Source organism: Labeo rohita, unplaced genomic scaffold, assembly GCF_022985175.1.
Source record: "Labeo rohita strain BAU-BD-2019 unplaced genomic scaffold, IGBB_LRoh.1.0 scaffold_348, whole genome shotgun sequence".
Lineage (NCBI taxonomy): Eukaryota > Metazoa > Chordata > Actinopteri > Cypriniformes > Cyprinidae > Labeo > Labeo rohita.
Genome location: NW_026129266.1, coordinates 39,137 through 66,714, shown reverse-complemented (window position 1 = coordinate 66,714; position 27,578 = coordinate 39,137). Strand labels below are relative to the sequence as shown.

Below are 27,578 nucleotides of genomic sequence, written 5' to 3'. Positions count from 1 at the left end.
TCTCCTCTGTTTGTTTGCAAAATTTAGTCATATTTGTCAGAATTTTAGAAACATTAGAATTAACAGGGTATATATTTATGTCAAATTTTAAAATGTTTCCTTTGCTTTATTAGAAATACAACATTTCCCAGGTAAGAGCCAAGTTCTTGTCCAGTCTATATCATCAACCAAGGATCTCCAGTAGAACTTGCCTCTTGAAGAAATTTTCCTTTTAAATTGAAAAATTAGGTGCACATATTACTTTTCTTGTCTAACAGATCAACACCTTCCAATAGCAAAGTACACTGAATAACAACCCCACACGGAAATAACCTATATAAACATATACGTTTTAATATAGGTTTTGATATAGGTTTTTAATATATGTGACATATATAAAATTGGCCGTTTTCCTATATTATATGTACATACATGTGCATATATGTGCATATATGTACATATTATATCGGAAAATGGCCAATTGTCACATATGTCACATATTTTAAAAACCTATATCAAAACCTATATTAAAACATATATGTTTATATAGGTTATTTCCGTGTGGGTAAATTCCATAACATGCCAATTACATGTGATACCAATTTCACGTGTTCGCACATAAGTTTTTTGCATTTTTTTTTTTTTTTTTAGTTAGTTCTTAGTTATTGCCTTGATAATAGAAAATATGAGCTAGGCATCATGTATGACAGTTGCCAAAGTGAGATATGAGCTAAAATGACCAGATCCTGCCATGAGCTATATAGGAGACATATCTTGTATGTACATATAGCGCTTTTTTGTGGATATAAAGAAGCAATACAGGAGACCTATATGGCCTGTATATGCACATATATGCACCTCAATTTTGCCTATATGTGGCATATATACGCATATATGCAGCATATATATTATCATATATGTGCATATATACTGCATATAGATTTCATATATGCGCATATATCCTCATATAGGTTCTTTCCATGTGGGACTGAACTCCTTGGATTAAATAAAGAGTGACGTTAACAAGGTGAATTAATCCATGTGAAATTGCTTTAACCACTTTATTAAACTCTTTTGGAGGAATTGGGAAACTATGGTATGTCATAAATTGCTCATAAGAGAGAATATTTCCTGAGTCATCAAATAAGCAAAGGATACAATTAATATTATTTTGAAACCACCTGGGAAAAAATAATTATTTATTTCTGATGGTAATATCCCTGTTATTCCATAAAAATGTTCTGTGGGGTGAGAAACAGTGAACATAGCAAAGCTTCCAAGCAAGGAGACACTGAAATTTTGATAAATAGGTCCGGTTGTAGCCAGGAATTAAGAATGTTTTTAGACTTGAATATCCTGGACGAAAAATTCAAGTGTTGTCTTGCCAGAAGATTCTGGTGATCTATATGCCTAAATATTTAACTGTGGATTTATGTGGAGTATTTTCAATAGTCATAATTCGAATCATGAATAGGCATTACTCATATTTTGAGATATTTAATTTTAGACCAGAAGCACAAGAAAAAATGTAAATTAAATCTAGAGCCTTTGATACTTGTGATTCATCCTTTGGGGTCGGAGCTGTATCATTTCTAGCCACAACCCGTTTTGTGACGTTTTGCTTCTTCGTTTTTTATTGGCGTTTCACATTCTTAAATAGAGCATTACCGCCATCTGCTGTGGGAAATGGATCAGAAACTTATCAGGACTCGAGCTTTTGATGTTGCTGCGTGTTCAGCTCCTCCATCTACAGCCCAAGTCCCTACAGCACAGAGAAGAGAATAATAATAATAGTAATAGTAATAGTAATAATAATAATAATAATAATAATAATAATAATAATAATAATAATAATAGAGTTGGGGTACTCGGACTCGTACTCGGACTCGAGTCCGGTCTCGAGTACAATTTTTAGGCGACTCGGACTTGTCACGGACTCGGATGCATTTTTACTCGGACTTGACTCGGACTCAAGCCTTTCGGACTCGGAAAATATCCCGAGTCCGTCCGAGTCCAGAGCCAGTTGACGGAAATGTCACTGACTCGATGCATTATAATGAAAGTCTTGTCCAGTAGCTACTTGAAAGCCGACGGGTTTATGTGCGCACTAGAGATGCGCGGATGAGCTCAAACGTCACCCGAATCCACAGCTTCAAATAAATTATCCGCCCGCCACCCACCCGCACCTGTATTTTTCTCTGATTTAGATAACCGCACCCGACCCGCACCCGATGGTCGTTTACAATTATTCTAATTCTTAGTTTTGCATGATGATATGATGAATGGATGGTTCATTTTTAACAGCAGATTGATTCAGCTGATCTGCTCATCGCTGCACACTTATATAAGCTTAATCACACGTGCTTTTAAGCCAAAGCCACGCTAAAAAAAATAACGTTAACTTACATCTAGACGTGACTCTCCGCAATCTCTGATGAAATCGGTTGGGTGTTTGAACGTCCTTGGACAAAAGATTACAGGGGTTCACCCAGTTTAAGAAATTTCAGATCATAAAAATCTAATTCTTTTCATTTTTAAGGTATTGTTTTCGTTATAATGTACTGATTCAAATTAGTAATCAATAATAATTGTTAATTTTACTACTCGGCAAATCTGGTGCTGGAGCGGGCGCGGGCGCATGTCAGGCGCAATTATCAAACATATTTCAAAGGAAGCCGGCGCCACATTCCCTACCGTCTTTACTATGTGTTTTGAGCGAATATTTGCATTTATTCACATACGATTTAATTAGAAATGGTGGCCAGTCATGATTTTTTTTTGCCTTAAAAAAGTATTTAGAACAGGTTCATATTTTAGAAAATGTAGTTTAAATTTGCCTCATTATTGATTCATCTCATCCACCCGCGACCCACCCGCAAATAATCAGAATGCATTTTTTTATTACCCGACCCACCCGACCCGCGGATATCACCGCCATCACTAGTGCGCGCACACTCAAAGCGCGATCACAGAACGCGCCTCTCAGTCAGTGTGCGAATACAAGTTCTCTTTCGCTTTTAATAGGTTCTGTTATTGCTACACACATGCTCGTATTGGAGACTATCGGTTTTGGTTTTGTCTTTAAGTTTTGTCTTAAGTAAACCTGAACAGTTGGGAGAAACACCTGATGCGCCAAAATATTTGATATGGGCGTCAGATCTTAAAGCGACAGCAGCGAAAACCTGCAGCAGCCGACCACGTCAAACAATAATCAAACAACAAAAGAAAAAGAGAAAATCACTCAGTGTTCTTGACTGAATCACTTATTAACTGTAATAAGAATTATCTTTAATGTATACAGTGAAAATTTTGCAGTGTTTTATTTTAACATGTATTACTTCATGAAATGTCTGTAGTCTATTTCTGTAATAGCCTTTATATACATTAAAAAACATAAAATAAAAAACCTACAATTCTATTTTAAAAAAGATTCTATTTAAAAAATATATTATTTCATTTTTATTTTTGATTAGTATATGTATTAATACTTATGCTTGTAAGTATTACTTGGAGTGTTTACTTGCCTTGAGCTCGAGAATGTTTTACTTACATTGGTTGATTAGTTTTTTTCTGTATTGAAATTATTATTATTTAAACATGGTGGCAGCTTCTAGCTTGAAATAAAAATATTTTTTCTAACATCTTTGCAGCAACAGTTTTTATGGGTCGAAAACCATCTTGGGTGTGCATGATTTTCTAATAATTAAATGGCATATCATCAATTATTCCTTATATAATGTAATTTATTGTAATTAATGTAACTATAAATGCATTCAAAAATAAAACAGGTGTGAGTTTGCTGTGACTTATGGAAAGTATAGGTAGGGCTTTATACACAGTCTGTGCCATTGTAAAGACTAGGTTTGTCCCTCACAACCTCATTTTCATTCAAGAAAAAAAAAAGTCATATACAACCCAAAACACACACAGCCACAATCAGAAATAAAAGAGGTGCATTTTCTGCTCTTAAGGTCCCATTCATCAAGATACCTACTCCTTTACCCCCACCCTTGAATTTATACATTTACTACATTGATGAATAAAGTCAAGTCCCGCCCTATAATTTATCACATTCTAAAACCTGTTTCACTCTAAAATATGTCACATTACATAGATCAGCCATCACTTCTGTCACATGACTTTAAGTTTGCTAAGCAGAGCATGGACACTTATGAGATGTTGTGAAATCAAAAATTAAAATGGCAAGATCCACTAGAGGTTTGCTTTTCTTACATTTCAACTGACATTGCATTTTTCTAGTTGTAAAGGTTAAAATCAGGGGTGGCCAAACTCAGTCCTAGTAAGAGCTTGATTAGCTGGTTCAGGTGTGTTTAATTGGGGTTGAAGCTAAAATCTGTAGGACACCTCCCTCCAGGACCGAGTTTGGGCACCCCTGGATTAAAACAATGTTAAGATACTGACAAACAGTACACTCTAAAAAGTGCTGGGTTAAAAAATAACCCAACCTTAACCCAGCCGCTGGGTAACTATGGGACAGAACACGCATTGGGTTGTTTTGACCCAGGTGCTGGGTTTAACCATTTGACCCAGAATGCTGGGTTGTTTATTTGACCCAACCAGTGGGTCAGGTTAACTGTGTTGCTGGGTTAAACATAACCTAATCACTGGGTTATTTGTTGTCTTATTGCCTTTATTACCTTTATATTTACAAATAATAATAAATAATCACTAAAGAATGTAAAATTATTATTGCTTTTCTGTAATACAGTCAGAAAAAACACAAAAAATGCAACTGTAAACATCAATTTAATGAGTTTTTTCTTTTTAAAACAATTTTCAAATGGGTGCAGCTGTCAAACATTTTATTTAACCATTATAGACACATAAAACAACAATTTTAGTAGATCAGTTACTTTAAAACACAAAACTGTGTAAACTAGGCACTGTAGATTTCGATTCTTTGTCAACATTGCAGCAGCAGAACACTCAAAAATTAATTATGACGACATGAGAATCGTTCCAAACATTGTGCTATTAAAACTAAGCCAAAGAAGTGTCCACCAGGCAATACATATGACAATTTAAAACATGTTACAAGTGGCCAGAAAAAAACAGTTGGCCTTAAAAAAATTCACACATAAAGACTTATGTCCATCAATATAATATACTGCAAGCTGGAGAAATTCCCAGGCAATGAGTCCGCTTCAGTGGCACGGCCCGTAACAAAGGCGAAGGTCGTTGCCTCATCCCCAAGGCACAAATCCACCATGCTGGTCCCCACCTGTTAAATATATGACACTTAGCCTTGAAGACACTTAGGCCTGAAAAAATTCTCATTTTAGAAGAAAATTTCAAACTGCACATTCTTAGTCTTTTACATCTGAACACTTCATGGTGGCCAAAATGATTGGAACACTAGTATTTTCACCAGCTAAACAATTGTTTTAAGTCAGTGATTTCTTGATTATCTTGTGATTATTTTTTGCTGTAGTGTGTCAGTGGGAAATATCAGTTTTCATTTCCAAAAATTCATTATATATGTATAGAAAAAGTATAACAAAACTTACAGGTTTGTATGTCAATGAATGGCTTCTAGAATTCTGTGGACCCTTCCTCCAGAATGTGCAGGACTTTGAAAGCACTCTCCCCTTTAGCATCTAAACAATAAAAATAATACAGTTCAAACTGTGAAACTCATAATTTAATGAATCAAGACAACACATTGAAACACTTTCATAAAAAAAAAAAAAAAAAAAAAAAAAAAAAAAAAAAAATCTTCATTCCTTTAAATAATGAAATTATAATTAAAAAAATAATAATTAAAATTATAATGGTATTAATGCAAATGAATCCCCACCCCCATTCAACTACTGCAGGGTAAGTTTAGGTATGTGGTGGGATTCAGGGATGTAGAATATGCTCATGCAGAATAAGGCATCAGTATGTGCTGTAGAAGTACTAATTAACAGCCAATACACAAACTAATAAGCAACTAGTTAAGTGTAACTGTACCATTGTATTTACATTTGAATTTTGTTTCTATAGTTTGACATATTATAAGAAATACCTTACCTGAAGTCATGTCACCCCGCTCTTAATGCACCTTTCCATCTTACTGGGCATAGGCAACAATTTGGTCTGCAAATGTAGCCCAGTCTACAAAAAGTCTGCCTCTGGATGTAGCTTCCTGAAGTCTTGTGAAATCTGATCAAATATGAAAAAAACAAACAAAACAAACAAACAAACAAACAAACAAACAAACAAACAAACACAAAGGTGGTTACATAAGTTAAAGCTTTTAAATGTTTGATTGTTTGATTTTATTGCCATGACAGTAACAATGATTATTTTAATAAAAAAGATTCTGAAACAAATCATGGTTACTGAATGTTACTGAATGATATAACTTACCTTCAAAGGTTTTAACCAGGGTATCAAGCCGCCTTTCCTTCAACTTCTCTATTACAAAGCTGTCTATCTGGACCAGCAAGAATCTCACATATCTAGAATGAAATTTCAGATTTAGAAACTTATAATTTCACAAAACTGTTTTTACAATGACTTATTTTATTTAGAAAGCAGGTTAATGCGTTTACATGCAGCACAATCGTTTAAACACAGATCAGGTGATCACGTGATTCTCCGTAGTTTCTGATTAAAATGGTCGGGTTTTCTCTGACATGTCCTCGCGTGTGAACAGGCAGCATCTGGGTGGAGGAGCGAACGGAGCGGGCGCGGGCGCGGGCGCGGGCGCATTTAGACCTTTTTCACAAAAACCGGAAATACGCAATCGCAGGGTATGCAGACTTCCTGTCTAATGTCAACACAGCAGAAAGCCGGGTAATTTAAAAATGGAGAGTGTCTACACAACTTCCCTCACAGGTTTGTCAAAGATCACCTATGCCGACGTGACAAAAATCGTGGAGGAAAACTCCGTCACAAAGAGGAACAAACTGGAAAAAGGATATACATTTTTCCACGAAGAGTTTATCCATAATAGTGATGCGCGGTTATATCCGCGGGTCGGGTGACCGCGGTCAAGTGAGCCGCCATCTGCACTGACCACTCTTTCACATTTATACATGCATTATTTAAATTCCTTCAAATCTCACAGCAACATTTCTATTCATACTTCTTCAGAATGCCCAAGACTCTGTCTGTATCAAGTTTCATGTGATTTCAGTGAATATTTGTACAGAAAATGAATGGCAAAGTCTGTGACATTGCACCCGCATTAAATGTTTCCGCCTAATGCTTTGTATCGTAAACATAACATCCCCTGCATTTCTTAGCCAGATTCTGCCATTTTATAGCTTAGATCTAATTGCCTTCACTTTTAATTCTGTATTAAGATAGAATTTAGAGCAGCAGACCGAAAGCGCACCCTCAGAACTGAAACTAATACAGCATGTGACCACTAGAGGGGTGATCGATATATATACACAGCTTGCCGGCATGAATGCTACTGCTTATATTTGGGTCACTAATAATGTTCGCCACTTGTATCACAAGGAAATAAATCTCAATAATACGTTATAAAGTTTCCACTATTATGCCTACTTTAAAATCAAACTTTAGTATATTTAATAATCATTTCTTTTTCAGACAGTAGTCTGATGTCACATTACCACTTTTATTTTATAAATACATACATGTATACAAGTAGTATTGTAATAGTTTTAGTAATCTTGTGTCCAGATTAGGAATTCACCATTTCAGGAATCCAGCTATTATGTGTGAATATTTTTTTAATGGCATTTATTAAATAAACATACATGGAACATTCAATTTATTCTTTCATTTATTTGTTACAGAAAGACAACAGCGTTTATACAAGCTTAATTTAAAGCATATGTTACATTGGCTGGCACCAAGTTCAGGAAAGGCACATATAAAAAGGAAAGGAAAGGAAAAGACAGGAAAGGAAAGGACGTGACGTGTGGCCAAGTATGGTACCCATAGTCAGAATTTGTGCTCTGCATTTAACACATCCAACTGCAGCACCTCATAAAATATCACAAAATAATCCAGGCAAAATGACACTACAACTCCAATGCGATTCATATAAAATCACAAATAAAAAACAATGTTTCACTTGTTCAGCAGAATCAGTGTTGGCAGATTTCCACCCAATCAGGTGGATGTGAATCGATTGCAGGTCAAAATTGTTTTGGGTGGGTGGACAAAATTTGTGATAATTTTGGCAATTTTCAAAATTCTATATTTTACAGGCTAATTTGATTAATGAGTAATATGTTTTTAGTGTGATAAGGGCTCAGATTTTGACACGAATGACACATTTTTGGCTGTTATACATTCGAAGACTTCAGATGCAAAACCAGCCAACTCGGCCAAAAAAAGATAAAAAAAAAAAAAAAAAGATAATACTGACTGAATGCTTTTGACACATAGCATATATCCATCAAATACTTTTACTTCAAACTCGCTAAATCCCAGCCTCAGCCCGATCAGAAGTACTTAGGTAGAGGCTATACATAGAAGGTATACATAGAAGCTGGTTAAAAATGTTTATTGTAAAGAAAAACATCAGATGGACTTCAGATGAGCTCTTCATTCCTAAACCCCAGAATAATGTTCTTATTTGCATATTTGCGGAGTTAGTGACATTGATTGGACGAATGAACCGTGCGACCTGTTTACATAACAAATCTAGCATTGCATATCATCATACAGATAGTCGATTCTTAATACTTCTTCAGTACCCTCAAACCCTGAAATGACTGTTTATACAGTGCACTGTGATTCTCTGATTATCCAAACCATGTGAATATGAGGCATGTGATTGCTATGCAACAAACTGTAACATTCTAAAACCACGTTGTTTCACACTACACAACATAACCTGTAATGGACACTACAGTATGTGAAGTGCACTTGTGTCTTGCAGTACGAGGCCTTGTGTGATAATATGCAAGCAGTCAAATGCATTTCCTTGTCATAATGCCCTTCTTGGCGAGGTATTCATGAAAACAGTCAGTTACAAAGGATGTAAACAGATGGGACAAAATAACTGAAAATAATAATTTTAGTACATCAGTGAAAATGGCATTATAGTGCAAATGACAACAACAAAAAAAAAACATTGACTGCTCTTGTTTTGGATCACTTTAGCACCTTCAATAAGCCTATACATACCGAAAAACTCAAGCCCTTGCTGTTCCTGCTGCCGGTAATGTGTTGCTGGTTTACTGCGTATCTGCCTTTTTTGAACCAATGTTTATGTAACTGAAAGTACGTGGACTACTGTTTGAATGAGTTTGATCCTTTTTTCTCATTTCCCATTGTCCTTTTACTGTCCCTTTCAATAAATAATAAATAAATAATGTTACAGTGTTGTTTCAGTCGCAGTCTCAGTCTTTCTATACAACCCACCATTAGCAGCAGCCTCAGTCTGACTAACAGATGAATAGTTTTTAGCCCTCTGAAAAGAAAACACAGAAGGTAAGAGAAATAAACAGTTGATTGATGATTTAGTTGAAATTAACAATGACTGATGATTTAGTTACACAAACACAAAAATATATAGCTGCAAGCAGTGATTATCAGAGTTCAAGCTCTTTAAGGCATTGAAACACTAATGAAAATACACTACATACTTTTTACCAAGCCTGTAACCACCTAAATTATTGATTTAAAAAGCATTTTTGTCAAATTCAAAATTCAATTCAAAGGTAATTTTATATAGAAATATGATGATTTTTAATGTTAATGTCTAAATAGCACCACTTCTGATCGTATTGGAGGAGTTTGCAAAAGTAGGTGTTTTTAAGTAGTGTCTAATATTTAAAGAACAATTTGAGTGACAGCACTGGTCCTACAGACAAAGTAGTACATAATGAGGAAATCGACTGTACGACGGGCAGAACTAGTGTATGCATGAATACATAAACATTTTCTAAAATGTGTCATTAACCATAAAAGTATTGTTTTTGAAGCAGTTTTAACTGTTATAGCACTACCTGTGGTCTGTTTACAATCACCTGTCATATGTGCTTACCTAGTTTTGAGTTTGAGTTCATTTTTAGGCTTTGTTAGCTTTTAGGTATATTTGGACAGGCCCCTTTTCTAAACAACCCTGTTCATAGCTACCCAAAGTTCAACATTTTTTTTTTCTTTTTTTGGTGCTGATTATTATTAACCTTGGAAGTCCAGAAAATTGTACCACAGTGACCTCTAGGACCATGAGTCAAACGGGCTCAAAATTCGATGGCCAATGGCGATCATGTTTTTTGAGATATGCAAATGTCCTTACAAGCACTTGCAGCACTTTGGATCAAGACACTGCATACCAATTATCATGTTGATCAGACAAATGGTTGCTTAGTTATAGCCAGTGGTGGACAGTAACGAAGTACAAGTAATTTGTTACCGTACTTAAGTAACTTTTTAGCGTATCTGTACTTTACTTGAGTATCATTGTTTTGTGAGACTTTATACTTTGACTCAACTACATTTCGAAGTGGAAAACCTTACTTTTTACTCCACTACTTTCCTAAAACCTGTCGTTTCTTTTTACGTTCCACAACATACATGCGTAACCAGTGACAGGTCAAAATAAGTACACGTGCTCCGCAAGTGTGCCAATCAGAACACGTCGTGTTTCCTGCAGTTTGCGCGCTTTACTGTCTAATATAACTGCTGCCTGCCTGCTTGCTTCTTTTCGCTGTCACGTTTATAGCCAACGCAATAATGGAAGAAGCGCCAGACATTGAAATTGAGCACCCATGGCCATATTTAAGCGAATTTTTTGAAGTAGTGGAAAGGAAGAACGAGTCATTCATTTTTAAGTGCCTTCTCTGTCTGCCTCAGAAGCATACGATTTCTTCTTTCAAGAATTCGCCGTCCAATCTAAAGAAACACATAGAGGTAAGTAATTTTCAGTTTGACTGTGAAATTAATTAAAGGCTAATAAACCTGTCGTTTTACCCAAACTGGATATAATACGCTCATACGTTGTGTTAATAATAAACGTGGACATCAGTTCCATTGTGCAAGGTTAAGCTAGGAAACTGCAGACCGTTAGCAAAGCTCATTAACACCAACACTGCAAAAAATACTTTTCTTACTTAGTATTTTTGTCTTGATTCCAGTCCAAATCTCTAAAAATTCTTAAATCAAGATGCATTTACTAAAGTATAAGGCCATAAGATATTATGTCTTGTTTTCTGGGGAAATAAATCAAAATTAAGTGAGTTGTTGCTTAAAAAAAGCAAAATTATCTGCCAATATATCTTGTTTCTGTTTGAATTAAGGTTATTTTTCTTAGTGGATGCATCTTGATTTAATAATTTTTAGAGATTTGGACTGGAATAAAGACAAAAATACTAAGAAAAGCATTTTTTGCAGTGAAGGCACTTGGCTAGAAATAGCCTAACATTACCCCCTAAAAATGCCATTTACTTGTCAAGCTCGTTCATAGAATGTGTAGTGTGTCTAAAGAAATTCAATGTAAAATGATGAAAATGCATTTAGGCCAATGCATTTTTCTGACATTTAGGCTTCTATTTGACTAGGTTTACATGCAAGGTATGATTGATCGGTAGCTACTTGAACAGTAGCCTGCGATTGATGTAGGCTAGCTAGTTACTCAGCCTTCTCAGCAGCCTACTTGGTACATGCAAAAAAACATGAAATGTGCACTTCATTTATGAAATTGAGATATATTGCTGTGAAGATATTATGTTCATGATGTGTTTTTCCCCCTTTCTTTCCAGAGAAAGCATTCAAGTCACTTGGAAAGATACAGTGCCCTGACAGCCCCTCGAAAAAGAAAAGCTGAAAACCCAGTTCCCTCCACTTCCAGACAACTGAAATTAGGAGAAACGAAAATTGTGAATCAAACAAAGGTAGACAACGTAGTCATAAATTTTGTAATTCAGAGTCTTCAACCATTTACTGTGCTAGAACAGCCTGCGTTTAATGCTTTAGTGCAAGAGCTACAGCCTAATTCACGTGTGATGTCCAGAACTACATTGCGCCGGAAAGTAGAAGAGGGTGTCCAAGAAATGAATGAGTCACTGCCCACTGGGTGGATCCAGATTCATTAAAGAGGTGCTCTGTGGCACTTGCTTGCCGGCGGATTAAAGGGCCACACACTTTTGATGTGTTGGGCAGTGCATTGAATGACATCCATTGCGAATTTGGCATAGAGAAAAATAGTTAGAACCACCACAGACAATGGGTCCAATTTCATAAAGGCATTTAGAGAATATGGAGAACAACAACAAGATGAGAACAATAACTGTGCCTCCAGTGAGACTGAAGAGGATGCTTGCAGTGATGAAAATGAACAGGAAGAGGAAGGTGTTGATGTTGACTTCATTGAGGTAACACCGATCTTAATGGAAGATGATGGCTTACAATTTCAGCTTCCAAAGCATCATCGCTGTGCATGTCATCTATTAAACCTTGTTGCCACAGTTGATGCAGCCAAGGCCAATTCCAATGACTCCTATAAAAGACTGTCACGATCAGCTTTTGCGAAATGCAGTGGCTTATGGAACAAGACATCTCGATCCTCCACTGCTTCAGACATCATAGAGGAAACATGCAAAATACAACTGATCCGGCCAAACGACACACGATGGAACTCATTATTTCTCTCTGTTGAAAGAATCGTGAGAATAATCAAAGATGAAGGAGAAGGGGCCCTGAGAACTGTATGCACTGCACTAAAGTTGCCAATGTAAGTGTAACTTTTTTTAAATATACCTTTCATTCCAATATGTAATTTTGGAAAATATTGCTTAACTATTCAGTTGCTTTACGTAAGGGGAAATGGAGGACAATTATAGTCCGAGCAGCCTCACCACTCACCACTCATCACACACACACACACACACACACACACACACACACAATCACTCACTCTCTCACAGACAGACACACACACACACACACAATCACTCACTCTCTCACAGACAGACACACACACACACACACACACACACACTCTCACAGACAGACACACACACACAATCACACAATCATTCTCATTCTCACACAGACAGACACACAAGCACACACTCTCTCACAGACAGACAGACACACACACACAATCACTCATTCTCTCACAGACAGACACACAAGCACACACTCTCTCACAGACAGACAGACACACACACAATCACTCATTCTCTCACAGACAGACACACAAGCACACAATCACTCACTCTCTCAGACAGACAGACACACAACACACACTCTCTCTCACAGACAGACAGACACACACACACACATTCACTCATTCTCTCACAGACAGACACACAAACACACAACTCACAGACTCTCACAGACAGACACACAAACACACACTCTCTCACAGACAGACACACACACACAATCACTCATTCTCTCACAGACAGACAGACAAACACACACAATCACTCATTCTCTCTCAGACACACACACACACACACACACACACACACAGACTTAAGTGTTCTTTATGTTTGTTAGGTTGAGTTCAGTTGAAATTTCCTTTCTGGAGGAATTTGCCAGAACCATGGGTCCTCTCGCCAAAGCCCTCAACATTCTTCAAGATGAGACAGATGTTCAGATGGGATGGCTTCTGCCAACTCTGACGCTCCTCATCAATAAGCTTGAACGAATCCACATAAATTCCAGGTAGAGATTCTTTCCCCTCATGTTATTAAGGTGTATTCCTTATCATACACAATTCAACTCCCTTAAAACTTCATATAGCATACGTGTAGGAAGTTAATGTGTGCCATTAGTAAAATGATTAAAAAGAGGCCTTTATGAACACATTGACCAAGAACACAATAGATGTAAGACCGTCAAATCATATTTAACAATTAAGTATTGGGATGCTTGTTGTTATTGTCATTGTCTCAGTATAAATGCACGCTGTAAATGTTGTGATATTGTACTATATCATTTTCTCTCCCCCACCTCTAATTCCAGGTACTGCAAACCTTTGGTGGATGCAGTCCTAGAGGGACTACAAAAGCGCTTTAAAGACATGATGGCAGAACCAGAGTTTATTGCTGCTGCCATCCTGCTCCCAAAATTTAAAACAGCGTGGACATCTGATGAGAACCTATTAAACCTAGGTATGTATCTATGTATGTACATATGTTTTGTGGCATTTTTATTTCAGATGTCATGCGCTTAGTTCACAAAACAAAAGTAAACAAAAAAACTAAACAAGCACATTTATATAAGTTTACTTACTTAAAAGGGTGGGGGTGGGGGTTGTGACCTGGATTCATATATATGCCTAAAAGGCAAGTTTGATGTGGATGGACCCCATAGCCTTATTGTTCAAGGTACTACATGCTGTTCATGTTGTTCAGGAAAAAGAACAAGGAAATTTGACACAATCTAGACTGAATTGTGGCCAGGGAAGTAAAGCTGATCTAATGGGGCATAGAAACTGATCTTTGCCCTCATATGTCAGCTTTAGCTGCCTATCCATAACTGTGCATGTTGCTCCAAATTAGTTAGTTCATTCTTTTTCCTCTGTACTGTATTGCCCTATCATTTATATAACATGATTTCTGGCATCTGTCCCAATATATGTTGTATATTAGGACTTGCCTACATCAAGGACCATCTGGAGGAAGAACGTCCACATCAGTCACCAGGCAATGGATCAAGTGCTTCAGATGACGATGACTTCTTTTCAAGCATGAAAAAAAACTCATGGGCAGGAAAGTGTTAAACAGCTAGAAGGGTACCTTGCCTCTAAAGTAGACAACAAAGAGATACTGCAATCTTATCCTGCGGTTTGCAAATTGTCTCTTAAAATCAACACTGCCTTACCAGCTTCTGCTGCATGCGAACGTCTCTTTAGCACTGCTGGACTGATTTTCAGCCCAAGAAGGGCAAGATTGGATGCCAGAAATTTTGAAAATCAGCTCCTTCTCAAACTTAACAAAAAATATTTTAGCTTTAGGTAGGTCATACAGTTAACAGTGCTATTTCTGTTATTCTTCTGTTATAGCACATCACTACTAGTTAGTAGTTCTACATACTGCGTAAGTCTTCAGGGAAATCTATTGGTGTGTTAGTGTTTGTAAATCACACAACAACAGAAACTAACATTTGTTTATAGAGTGGACATACAGCTGTGTTGTAAGGAGTCATGTTTAGTAAATTGGAAAAAAGACATTCTTTGTAAACTTTGTAAACCTTTGTAAACTTGAGTAAATCCGTCAGCTGTGATGTAGTAAAGGAATGTGATAAAGGAATAAGATTTCTACATTACTTCAAACAATAAATTGTTAAAGAAATACGTGTCTAATGTGGTTTCCCCCCCACCCTATTTATTCCTAATCATGTGGTTTCCATTTAGTAGGATGTGCTTATGATAATTTCAAAAGATATCAGTACCAGATATCACAAATAGAAAACATTGTAATTTCAGAGTGGTGTTAGTGTTTTTTTTTTGTTTTTTTTTTTTACCTTGTATGACTTGATTGAGTGTATAAAGGACATGACAAGACATTGGAACTACATTACACCAAATTACTTTTACTTTTGATACTTAAGTACATTTGAAGTCAAGTACTTTTGTACTTTTACTCAAGTCGACGTTTAAAGGGAGCACTTCCACTTTTACTGGAGTAATATTTTACACTAGGTATCTCAACTTTTACTCAAGTACATGGTCTGTGTACTTCGTCCATCACTGGTTATAGCCATTTTTATGTTTTTCCCCCCTTCTTATAGCACCAGCAAGTGGCCAGTTTGGTGAAAATATCTCATTGCGTTAAAGGCTTGAACCCCTAAAAAAAATGCAAGACTGGAGTTGTAGTTTTGAGGAATTTAGGTTTATATTACCTGACCATTATTTGGCTCCAAATGGATGCCTGTTTGAGCAATAATAAAAACTCAGTTTTACACAGATGAGTTAGAATGAACAACATATTTTCACATCCTGCATACACAATGAATCTCATATTTCTATTTTGTTAAATCAGCTGTATGTAATACTCACTTTTCCCTTACTTGTGAAAATAAAACACACCAGCAGCTGCAGCTGCAACCACCAGCAGAACAAGTACAGCAGTACTTAATCCCGCTATAGCAGCTGGAGACAGACTTGAACCTGTACCGATAGAAGAGAGACAGTCATATTAATTTGATATTTTTGACTGATATTTAAACCTTTCTGCTTTGCTCATCAGTTGTGTGGTACTGATTTAACTGATAAATGGTGGTTTTAGAAGAAGAGAAACTAAAACAACATCAAAGGACTCAACAGGAAACATCAGTGTTTACAGGAAAACTTTTTGTATTGTGCAGGTTAACAACTACAGATTTAGGGCTGTAGCTATCAATTATTTTAGTAATTGAGTATTCTACTGATTATTCCATTGATTAATCGAATATTCGGATAAGACGTTTTTCTTTATTAAAGAAAAATACTAAACATACAAGAGAAAATAAGATAGGTCTCTTAAAATAAACAACTAATTTGTTTTCTTTTTAGAAAAATTAACATTTTATTGCTGAAATTGCATACATTAATAACCATGAAAACTAAACCCATTTAATTCATTTATTTGCCAAATTACATTCAAAATGCATATATATATATATATATATATATATATATAATCCTTACAAATAATTTGCCTTGATGATTTTTTGTATTCGAGTTACTCAAGGAATCGTTTCAGCCCTAAAAAGAATGTGAAAGTGAAAAACACTTTATTAATTTTCTGCTTAATGCAACACACCAGTGACACTCACCAGTAACTTTCAAGCTCGTAATCTTTGTAATACTGACGTTGCTGCTGATGACCTGTAGTTGATAAACTCCAGAGTCTGTGGTTCTGGTGTTCATGATGGTCAGAAATCCAGTCTGATTCACTTTCAGTCTGACTCTGAATCTTCCATCACTATCTTGACACTGAACATCTATGCAGGTCTTGCTGGGATCTCCATTAATTTCAGCAATGCGAACGTCATTAAAAATCCACGTAAACAAACAATCTGGGTGGCTCATTACACCAGGATCTAAAGTGACAGGTTCACCCTCTTTCATTGACGTAATTTCATCGGCAGGAACATCTGAAACACAAACCAACAGCTGCTGGAGGATTCACAAACAATTTAGCTACATGTCATCTGCACTACTTTATCTCCATGTCTGATTTAAAGAGGGCAAAATGCAATATCTAACCGATCGTAAATTATGAAAATTACCATCATTCTTACTTGTCCTGTCAAAAACACCAATACCAGCTTTAATTTGTCAGACAAGTGACCATCTGTTAATAGCTGCACATCAGGTGTTTTTTTGCCTCCACATAAGAGATCATTGAAATCATGGGTGAAAATCATACTCATGTTTATTTTTTTTATTTTTTTTTCTACACAGGAAATCATGCTAAAATTATAGTCATGTCATTTTATGCATTGCTTATGTAAAAAAAAAAAAAAAAAAAAAAAAAAAAAGTTACGGTGACAGATGTTCTATCTAAAGTATTATCTTATTATTATGTCAAAGCTCACGTCGATTTAAAATATTCAGCTGTATTTTAAAAACTCCTCCAATGAAAATACATTAAACTACTAAACTATACACACCATTGACAGTGACACTGAAGATCTTACAGTGGTCAGTTCTGCCGCTGCTGCTGCTACTGGTGACCTGCAGTTGATAAGGTCCAGAGTCTGTGGTGTTAATGTTCATGATGGTCAGAGATCCAGTCTGATGATCCAGCTTCAGCCTGTCTTTGAATCTCTCAGTACCTAGATTACACTGCACATCTGTACATGTACTGAGATTTCCAATGATCTGAGCTATTCGAGTGTCATCTAAAAACCATTTTATTATGTCTTTTTGGTTTATTTTAACCTTAGTGTGTAGAGTGACTGAATCTTCCACCATCACAGACACTTTGTCTGTGTCAACACCAGATGCACCTAAAGAAAAAAATAAATAAATAAAAAATAATTATAAATGTCTGGAATGATTGGACAACAATATACAACAGGAAAGTGCAGTGAAAATGTTTTTTCCACAGATCATGAAGTTTGTGGGTAGAGAAATACATCTGGATTCATAATGTAACATGCAAACAAACAGCAGAACAACATCGATTTACACATTGACTCATCACTTGCATATTTCATAGACCACTGGTTCAATTCAAGGGGGTAGGCAATTAACCTATTGTTATTTATAATTTAATTACGGCTCAAATAACACTATTCCACATATTATTCCAAATACTGTGTTAGTCCAAGTATTAAAGATATCAGTCATTGATTTTGCATGCATTTATCATACCTGACCCGTTCATATCAAAGGCCTATTTCATAGATATTCTGAGATTTTAAATTTCTTTCAGACAAAGTTGTAATAATACTGAATACACAGTTGAGGCAGTGAAATTTACGTACGTGAAACCCTGAAACAACGTTTTGTTTTGACAGTTTTGTTTTTCAGCTGAGAGGGTAGATCCCCTCCTTCTGCCTCCCATATCGAAATGCGTCACAACATTAAATAAAGGACTACTTAAAACGATACAAAATATAAAATATATACGTAGCATTCACGACATAATTATAATATGACGCTTCATATTTCTCTAATGTTAATCCTTATATTTATACTTATTATTTTTTTTTTTGGAGATTCATAATGAGGACGCCACAAGAGACTGTTTGTTTGCACACCCAGAAATAATACAATAGAAATGCGCCATAATTAAAAACCGCTTACCATGCAGATGCAAAAAACACCACAGTGTGAGAAAAACACCTAACATAATTCTTCACACGTGTTTGAAAGTACCTACCGCCACCTTCTTAAATGGATGATAGTTAGGTCTCTATTCTTTTATTTGAGGTATTACATAATCATGTTACATTATGTTAACAGAGTTTCTACTGCTATACAAACAGATTTTTACAGATTTTTATTCGTTAGCATAGTTGATCACCACAACAAATGGCTGTCCTCTCCAAATATTGGTCTGCAAAAGTATATAGGGAGATTTCAGATATAAGGACAAGAACATGATTAAACATTTTCAAGTTCATGTATCAATGTTTCATGTATTTGTCTTATTCTACAGTTGGAATACACAGGATAATGTGAACATGGACTTACAGACATCAAAGAGGATTATGAAAATACAGTATTTCACTGGAACCTGGTCTTCATTACACTATTTTCTGTTTCTGTTTTACTACTTTAGGTATTTATTTGTGTTTAGTGCCAATTGTCATTTATTCATATATTCATATATTCTGCTAATAACTGTTGTTAGAGCGCTGTCATTTTTGCAACAATTTCACGTCAACAAAAAATAAAAGTACCTGTTTGACACAAAATGTTGCTGTTTTTATGTAAAAACCATAATAGACACTACAAAATATTGCAATACCAGGCAGATAGGGGTAAAACACAGTATTAATTAACATACAAGTAATATGAATAATCCTAATATGATGATATAATCAGATATCCATTTGTGTGTTTTGCCAAAAGACTTTACGAGACATCCCAACAAACACAGAACGTTCCCTAACGTTAGTTCTTGGTTCCTGTTTGGTTATTTTTTTGAGAACCAAATACTATAACCTTAGGAAGAGAACTTTCTTTTTAGGTTATATTTTTTTAACCATAAAATAACATTTCCAGAACGTTACATGGTGGTTATTAATTTAATAATTTAATGAGATCTTCTTCAAAGAGTGTAAGATAGAGAAATTTTGTCATTTTGTGAGAGTGTAATTTCTGATATCACATTATCACAGTTTTACTGTAACAATAATCACTATGATAAGTATTACTTTATGAAAGAGTGCAAAATAGACAAACAAACTACAGGTGGTAAGCCTATGCATAGTGTACTACTACTGGACCACCGTCTAGTGTTAAAGGTGAATATTTAGACCATCAGAAAGTGACGGACAGAGAAGATCGCTGTAATCCATGATTAGCTTAGTTTAGTTATCTCATTTTAACACAAAAATGTCACAATAAACTCATATTCAAGCTGTTAAGAGTGAATCATATATGATTTAATGTCATATGAACATAAAACGACCTTTCAAGGTCCTTTCCATTTTTCTGAAAATAAAACAGTGTTTATGTAGGCCAAGCCTTTACAGCATATTTTTGTTTTGGCTGATGCAAAATAAATAAATAAACTAATAAAGGTCTAAAATTATTCCACTCAAAGTGTAAGGCAGCCATGTTTTGTCTTCCGTAGATGTTAGCACAAAGGATTTTCTGAGGCCTATTATTGTACTTTAACTATGGCGTCTGAGAATATTTGCGATAACATGCACCTTGATGACACTTCTAAATCCTGCCATTGTTTGGGAACCCCAGATCTTCTGTAGACAAATAATGAGCTCTTTGAACAAAAGAGAGATTTAATATAATTTTACTTAATATAAGTAAAGGATGTGCAGCAGCCAGTAACAAATATGGAACATAATAAACAAATTATAGGGGTGTGACACTTATCCCATGAGATGAGGCACGTGACTGGGTTCTGACAAAATGTTCATTGCTTAAGTCTTTCAAAAACATACATTCATTTAAAAAAACAAAAACAAAAAAAAGAACAAAAACAAATAAATAAAATAAAAAAATTCAATGAAGGAGTCAGTGTATCACTTCATTAAGACTTGACTATTGAAATCTCTTTGATGATTCAGTGACATACTTTTTTTTTTTTAAACGGGCAGTTGTCGCCACCTCCTGGCGGAAGACGATACAATGCATACAAGTGTTAAGATACTTTCGTTTTGATCGCTACTGCAGATAATAAGTGTTTATACCCAAACTATAAACTTTTATCCCAGTACTTTTATTATTTAAATGTCTGTAACACATTTGTTTATGCTGGTCCTTTGCTGGTTCATGCTGGTCCTTGACCAGCAACATGACCAGCAAAAAACAGCAAAGGACCAGCTTAAACCAGCATCAAAACCTACCTAACCAGCATTCCAGCATCAAAACATACCTACCAGCATATGCTGTTTTTTTTCACCAGGGTTAGTATTAAATGAACGTGACACTGAAATTACGCCGCTGGATATGTTGATCACCAGCAGAAATGTATACACAAGAATGCTTATTTCATTTTTCATTTAATTTCATGTATGTTACTATCGTCGTGTCCTCAGAGCGATTACATGCTCTAGACTGCGTTTTGCTCCAGCTGTATAAACAGTTGCGTAAATGCTGCTAATACACCTAATATTTCACTCCTGCATATGATGCAAACTGCTAACACTGTAACAAGCTTATTGGCTACTTATTGGCTACCAATACAGGAGAGAACCAATCAGCTGTGCCATGTGATAATGATGTCAGATTGAGTTAAACCTATCGGACTACGCCATCTAGAGTTTCATGCCAGAACTTTGTATCTCTTTTAACAAATTATACTTAATATAAGTAAAAGTATAAAAGAATGTGCAGCAGCCAGTAACAAGTATGGAACATAATAAACTAATTAAATATATTTAAATAAATAAATAAAACATATTTGGCATTTTGATGCCGTTTCTCTCCACAGTGTTTTTAGTGCAGTTATTACAGGTTCAGTTCCTGAGATTAACAGTTTGATTAAGGACACAATGGTGAGATTTCATGGATCAACCCTTGCAGGATTTGAACCTTCAACCTTTCTTTAACCATAAAGCTACAATACTAAAAACAAAGAAATTGCTTCATAAACTGAATCCTGCTGAAAAGACCAGCTTTGAGTAACATGAATATGTTATGAATAACAGCACTCTGGTGTTTTCATCTAGTGTTGTCAAATGATTGTAATATTACCACTATTAGTAGTACAGACTCAATTCAGCACCTGCTTCTTCAATGTATTATTTAATTTTCCTAACTTTACTTATTATAGCAAACTAGTTTGATTTAGGTGAAATTTCAGTCCTGGTATCTAATGAAATCATGTTATGTTTTCCTCTCTTATTAAATTAATAATGTTGACGTCTCAATGGTAGCATGAGTCTCAGACTGAGTAGAGGACGTCTCATCCATCAGCAGATCTTCAGTCTGATTAGAGGGCAAGTCGTCTACACGACTCTAAAACACAGAATCACAGAATAAATCAACAGGATCGATGGTTCAGTTACACAAAGAGAACAAGACTAAAGATTTCATATGCTGATATCCTAATATTTAAGATTAAGGGTTTACATGTCTTAAATATGGGATGCTTCTCTTAAAATGGTCATGACATGAAGAATACAAATTTTTGATGTCTTGACATTTACTATAAAACACTTTTGCAGAACGCAAAAATTCCTCATCAGCAGAAACAGCTTTTGTTGAAACCAAGCAGCTTAAACAACTCCACTAGGATTTCCACAACTGCAAATTGTAACTTCAAAATGTTGCATTGGACTGCCTACATAACTACCAGACCAACAGTGAAAAATGAAACCACCATTCATGCCGACTAGCCCGGATAGGAAATAGAACGGTTCGACTACTCGTCTACTCATGTGATATTACTCATATAAAATATTTACACACACACACACACACACACACACACATATATATATATATATATATAATATGAATTTTATATATAAATGTTTATTTAAATACATGTATGTGTGTGCATTTATATATACACACACAATTAATATACACCATTCACACACATACATTATCTAAACACAAACTTTTATTTTGCTTGTGATTATCGCTTGATAGCCCTACATAGCACCTTACCTGATTACTGACATGCATCACATAGTCTGTTCGAATAATCACAATAAATTCAATTAAACATACAGTACTTTGATTAAACTAAAAGGAAAAAAATAAAAGTTATTAAATATTATTAATGCAATAAATATCATATTTCCCTTGTTACATCAGCTGTATGTAATACTAACCTCTCATTTTAAAATGGAACCAGCGATAGTAAATCACAGCAGCAGCAGCAATGAGTAGCAAAACAGCAACAACAACAGCAACATATATTCCCATTAGAACAGCTGAAAAAAGAAAGCTGTTATTATTTAGAGAACAATATCTTTGTTATTATATTTTAAATATTATTTACACTTTGCTACTTTGGTCATCAGCTGTATGGTATTGATTTAACTGATAACTGGCACAATCTGTTGTGTCTGAAGAGAAGCAGCTAAAACAGCATCACAACACTGAGAACTCCACAAGAAACACCAACACATTACAAGTGATTATTATGCAATATTCAGGTTAATAATAAAAAAAAAAAAAGTTAAACTTTCATTAAAAACCGGTCATAGAAAAATGGACTGAGTGACTGACTAAGTGATACTCACCAGTGACAGTAACACTGAAGCTCCTAATAATGCTGAATCTGATCCCACTAATCCGTAGTTCATAAACTCCAGAGTCTGTGGTTCTGGTGTTCATGATGGTCAGAGATCCAGTCTGATGATCCAGCTCCAGTCGGTCTCTGAATCTCTTTTTACACTGATCATCTGCACAGATTTCACTTGGATCTGTTATGATTTCAGCGATGCGAATGTCAATAAAATACCACGTCATCGAATGATTAGCTTTTTTTATTTCACCAGAATCTAAAGTGACAGATTCTCTTTCCTTCACTGACTTTCTTCTCATTTTATCTCGATCAGCAGCAGAAATATCTGAAACACAAACCCACAGCTGATTGAAGGATCTTTCTGAGAAAAAAAAAAAAAAAAAACACTACACAACATCAATACCTGTAGATATGAAAGCAATTCTTCATGCCCTGTCTCTTGATATTTTGAAAATGGTGTAAAAATTCTCAGTTTTCTAAAATGACAAATTTATCTCCTTTTCTTCATCAGTGTCTGACTCCAGCTCTTACATATGCTGTTGAACAATGGTATCATTGTACAAACCTTGCTATTAAACGTAACGACTCACCATGGACAACAGCATTGAAGCGCTTCATGATGTTGATCCTGTTAGTGATGATCTCTAGTTCATAAGTGCCTGAGTCCGTGGTGTTGATGTTCATAATGGCCAGAGATCCGGTCTGATTATCCAGCTTCAGTCTGTGTCTGAATCTCTCAGTACCTTCATTACACTGAACATCTGTACAGATAAAACTGAGATCTCCATTGATTTGAGCAATACGGATGTTGTTAAAATACCATTTGATTTTTTTCTTGTAGGTTTGTTTTAACATTAGCATTTAAAATGACTGAATCTCCTTCCATCACATTAGCTGACGCTTCATCTGAACCAACACCAGATGAACCTGGAGAAGAAATGAACAGTTCATTATCCACTGATCAAAATTATACAATAGGAAAGTGCTGTGAATTTTATTGATTGATTGATTGATTTTACAGATCATATGGACTGTCGGTAGAAAAATATATTTGATTCATAACACATGCAAAACGAACAGCAGAAAACATTGATGTACACATTCACTCATCAGACAAACATACATCACTCCCATGGATGATCTTCAACAAGTTGATAAACATCATACAACACATGAATATTACATAGATGAATATTACCGATGAAAATACTGGCCATTTCCATATCATACAGGAATTTCATTGGGATTTCCTATATTTAATGCTTGAAAGGTTGAGTTCCCCTTCAGTCGTACTCTACAACGTTACGTCATAACTGACGTATTTGGGGTTCCCCTTGGGGGCCCAATCGCCTCTGAGCTATTTGGAAAAAGCCAATGAAAATTGGCTAGTGGAATTTGCATGCCAAGCCACTCCCCCCGTACATACGGCTATAAAAGATGGCGGTGTGCATTCACTTATTCAGATTTTTGCTTCAGAGCCAATCGCTATGTGAGCTGCTTCTACAAGAACGAAGAAAATACCTTCATTGCTGCGGGAGTTTCTCAAGCTGTGTGAAACATCCTTTCTTTGCATTCCAGCGGAGAGATCACCCTGCTGTGCTCAGATGAATGTGGCGGTCCTCCCCTGGGCAATCCAGCCTAAAAGAGCAAATTCCTACAGCATACACGGTCATTGAGAGTGTTTTTTTCAACACGCATCTCCGATCGTGTGCTTTTAGGGAGCAATAGTTTCCTTATTTCCTCATGACAGTCACAATCGCTGTCTCACAGGTCTGGGATGCAAACAATGTGTGTTGAGATGGCGTTTGTGAATGGGTTATGGCCACGCTCTGTGGGCAGACCCATTATTACGCTTGGTCATAGTTTACATTTTTTATGTGGGCTGCCTTTGCGCTCTACCCTTTCTGGGTTCGCGGGTCGCTGACTCTCGAGGCTGCATTGGCTAGAAGCATGGGAGACCTGAGGATTACAGTCCGGATTGCTCCATCGGGTGAGCCCCTGCAGAGGTCCGGCTCCTCTTAGCGTATTACCGTCAAGTTTCAAAATGTCAGTGCCGGTTATTCTTACCACGAGCCCTGCATCTCGTTTAGTGCTCATGAGGAGGTTAAGATGTCTATCGCCACATCAACGGAGGGGCTATCGCCTTCTGACGCCGAGGATTCTGCCGAGCGGCCGTCCATTGTAGTGGCTGCGTGGCAGGAGTCTCAGGCTAAGTTGATGGCCGTGTTCCTCCGGGCAGCCCTGACAACCACGCTGGAGGTTGGGTTCCCACCTTCCCTGGCTGTTTGTGGTCTGACGATTGGTTTTCAGTGATGGACGTGGCTCTTGCTGTGCCCTCCCTGGTACCATTCCTCCCAGAGGTTCATGAAGAGCCTAACTACGTGTTCAGCTCTTTCCCCGCACTCTTTTCACGGGTGGGGGTGGCCTGGAACACGTTGACGTGTGCAATTGCAGTGCACTCATGCTCGCAAAACACCGCCACCTGGTGGGGCTGTCCGTGTTTCCCTACAAGCTTGTAAGCGATACCAGCCTTGGCTGTAAAGCAGGGCTTACAGCGCTGCAGGCCATGCCACCTCCACCCTGCACGCCATGGCCCTCCTGCATTATATAGGCCATGATTTTGATGTGCACTAGGATAGTTCTGACTCGAGGTTGAGGCAGGAACTGCATACGGTGAGCATACGGTACTTTCCGGACTGAGCCATCCTTAAAAAAAAAAAAAAAAACAGAAGCTGTTTTGTCAGCTTCAGTTCGGAATCGGTCCTCTTTTCAGGCTCCCATTCGGGTGGCTGAAACGGAAACACGTTTCTATTTTTCAGCTCCAGAGATGGGTGACAGCTTCAACCCGAAGGACGTGTGCTGGTATTTTTGGCCTGATGCAAATATTTTTTCGGTCTGCTTCAGGGGTTAGATGTATCAGTACAGTTTTACTCTTGGCTTTCCTGCTGTCGGAGTGATCTGTTGATCTGTTTCCCCGCTGTGGCAGTGGGGGCATGGTTTAGCGAGGTCTGCAGCGGGAGAGAGAGTTGGAAGAGGAGTGGTGAGTAAGTGGATTAATTGCAAATGATAAACACCTGGGTCTTGTTTCAGTAATTGGCATGGAGAGACTGCATAAAGAATCTGGAACAGGAGAAGAGGGAGAGAGAAGACTGCTAACTGGTGGACATATGGGCAGGAGACTGTTTGCTCTGGAGAGCCTCAAGTTGCTACAAAGTTTATGTTGTGTATGCATTTTATCCACCAGTATCAGTCAATCCTACCCCATCCTCTTCCTTCCTGATCATTGACATTGCTACACCCGCATTTTACAAACTCGCAGAGGGCCTGGCCCCATTTGGGAGTAGGGCACCTGGGTCCTCAGCTATCTCGGCGACTGGGGTTTGAATACTCCACTCATGAGATTAGTTGCACGAATACAGGAACTTAGTGCTTTTGCACCTTAGCCATCAGGACTTCGGCTCAACGGGGAGAAGGGTGAGTCTTTAAGGAGAACGGACCTCCCTCTTTTCTTTGACATTAGTCGCTCGAGTTGCTAGCAGTGCTTTTACCTCCGCCAGTTCCTACCGATACTGTGGGGCAGGTACACTCTAGTCCATAGGACACTGTAGCTGCGGAAGCATACACCTATCCTTGAGGTGGTCTATGCTCCTGTTGCATGTTGCAACTCGCCCGCCATCTCCTCCTCTGGAGTCTTGCGGCTCAAATTGCTGCAGGCCGTTCGCCTCGGAGAGCTAAGTTGCGACCAAAAAAAGGGGGCACTCTCTCTGAGAATGGCGACTCCAACCAGCTTGTCTGGAGTTGACTCGGTGAAGCTCAGCTACTCCTGTTTACTTCCCTGAGCCCTCCCATGGCCGGCTCCTCCTGATCGAAAATGGCAGACATGCACTGGCACACAGCTGGATCTGGGGTCTACAATACGCCTTCCTGCACAGACCTGTGCTAGGTCGAAGAGGAGCAGGTTTCGCTGGTGCGTCTTCCGGCCCACCCGAACCTGGGTTGCTGACACTCATGTTCCTCATGTTAGTCCCTCCCTGGGGGATTCCCCTAAGAAAAACTTTCTTCTCAGGAATGGGCACAGTTGGCACCCGCATCTTAATCCGTGGACCTGTACATCTGGCTTCTTGTTAGAATGCGGTAGACCTCACTGGCCTTCCAGGCCATGATACACATTGTCACGGCATGCCAAGATGCTGTGTATGGCCCCTGGGAAGCACCACCTGGCCGTCAGGTTCCGGAGAGGTGCAGGGGGTCAAGTTCTCCTGGGCTGCACCTTTTCCCCTCTTGGGATTTCCCCGTGGCCCTCTCTAGGTCTGCGAAGTGCTCTCC

General features: G+C 37.2%; 2 protein-coding genes across 2 annotated transcripts; one reads left to right on the top strand and one right to left on the bottom strand.

Annotated features, from left to right (window-relative positions):
* The first annotated feature begins 12,265 nt into the window (after positions 1 to 12,265).
* LOC127160430 (uncharacterized) lies at positions 12,266 to 14,647 on the top strand. Its single transcript, XM_051103068.1, has 4 exons — positions 12,266 to 12,646; positions 13,420 to 13,587; positions 13,888 to 14,036; positions 14,517 to 14,647. The coding sequence occupies exons 1-4, from the start codon at positions 12,303 to 12,305 to the stop codon at positions 14,645 to 14,647; spliced, it is 792 nt and encodes a 263-aa protein (XP_050959025.1). The 5' UTR covers positions 12,266 to 12,302.
* Positions 14,648 to 15,932: 1,285 nt separating this feature from the next.
* LOC127160429 (uncharacterized) lies at positions 15,933 to 27,343 on the bottom strand. Its single transcript, XM_051103067.1, has 5 exons — positions 27,187 to 27,343; positions 23,843 to 24,013; positions 17,524 to 17,862; positions 16,684 to 17,004; positions 15,933 to 16,036 (listed from the first exon to the last, which is right to left on the bottom strand). The coding sequence occupies exons 1-5, from the start codon at positions 27,341 to 27,343 to the stop codon at positions 15,933 to 15,935; spliced, it is 1,092 nt and encodes a 363-aa protein (XP_050959024.1).
* Positions 27,344 to 27,578: the final 235 nt, after the last annotated feature.

Coding starts and splice junctions, on each gene's coding strand:
- LOC127160430 (XM_051103068.1), top strand. CDS start 12,303: ATGGAAGATGATGGCTTACAATTTCAGCTTCCAAAGCATCATCGCTGT. Junction 12,647..13,419: donor ACTGCACTAAAGTTGCCAAT/GTAAGTGTAACT, acceptor TATGTTTGTTAG/GTTGAGTTCAGTTGAAATTT. Junction 14,037..14,516: donor TGAGAACCTATTAAACCTAG/GTATGTATCTAT, acceptor GTTGTATATTAG/GACTTGCCTACATCAAGGAC.
- LOC127160429 (XM_051103067.1), bottom strand. CDS start 27,343: ATGCGGGTGCCAACTGTGCCCATTCCTGAGAAGAAAGTTTTTCTTAGG. Junction 24,014..27,186: donor TCCTCTTCGACCTAGCACAG/GTCTGTGCAGGA, acceptor TTATCTGTACAG/ATGTTCAGTGTAATGAAGGT. Junction 17,863..23,842: donor CTTCAATGCTGTTGTCCATG/GTGAGTCGTTAC, acceptor TTTTTTCTTTAG/GTGCATCTGGTGTTGACACA.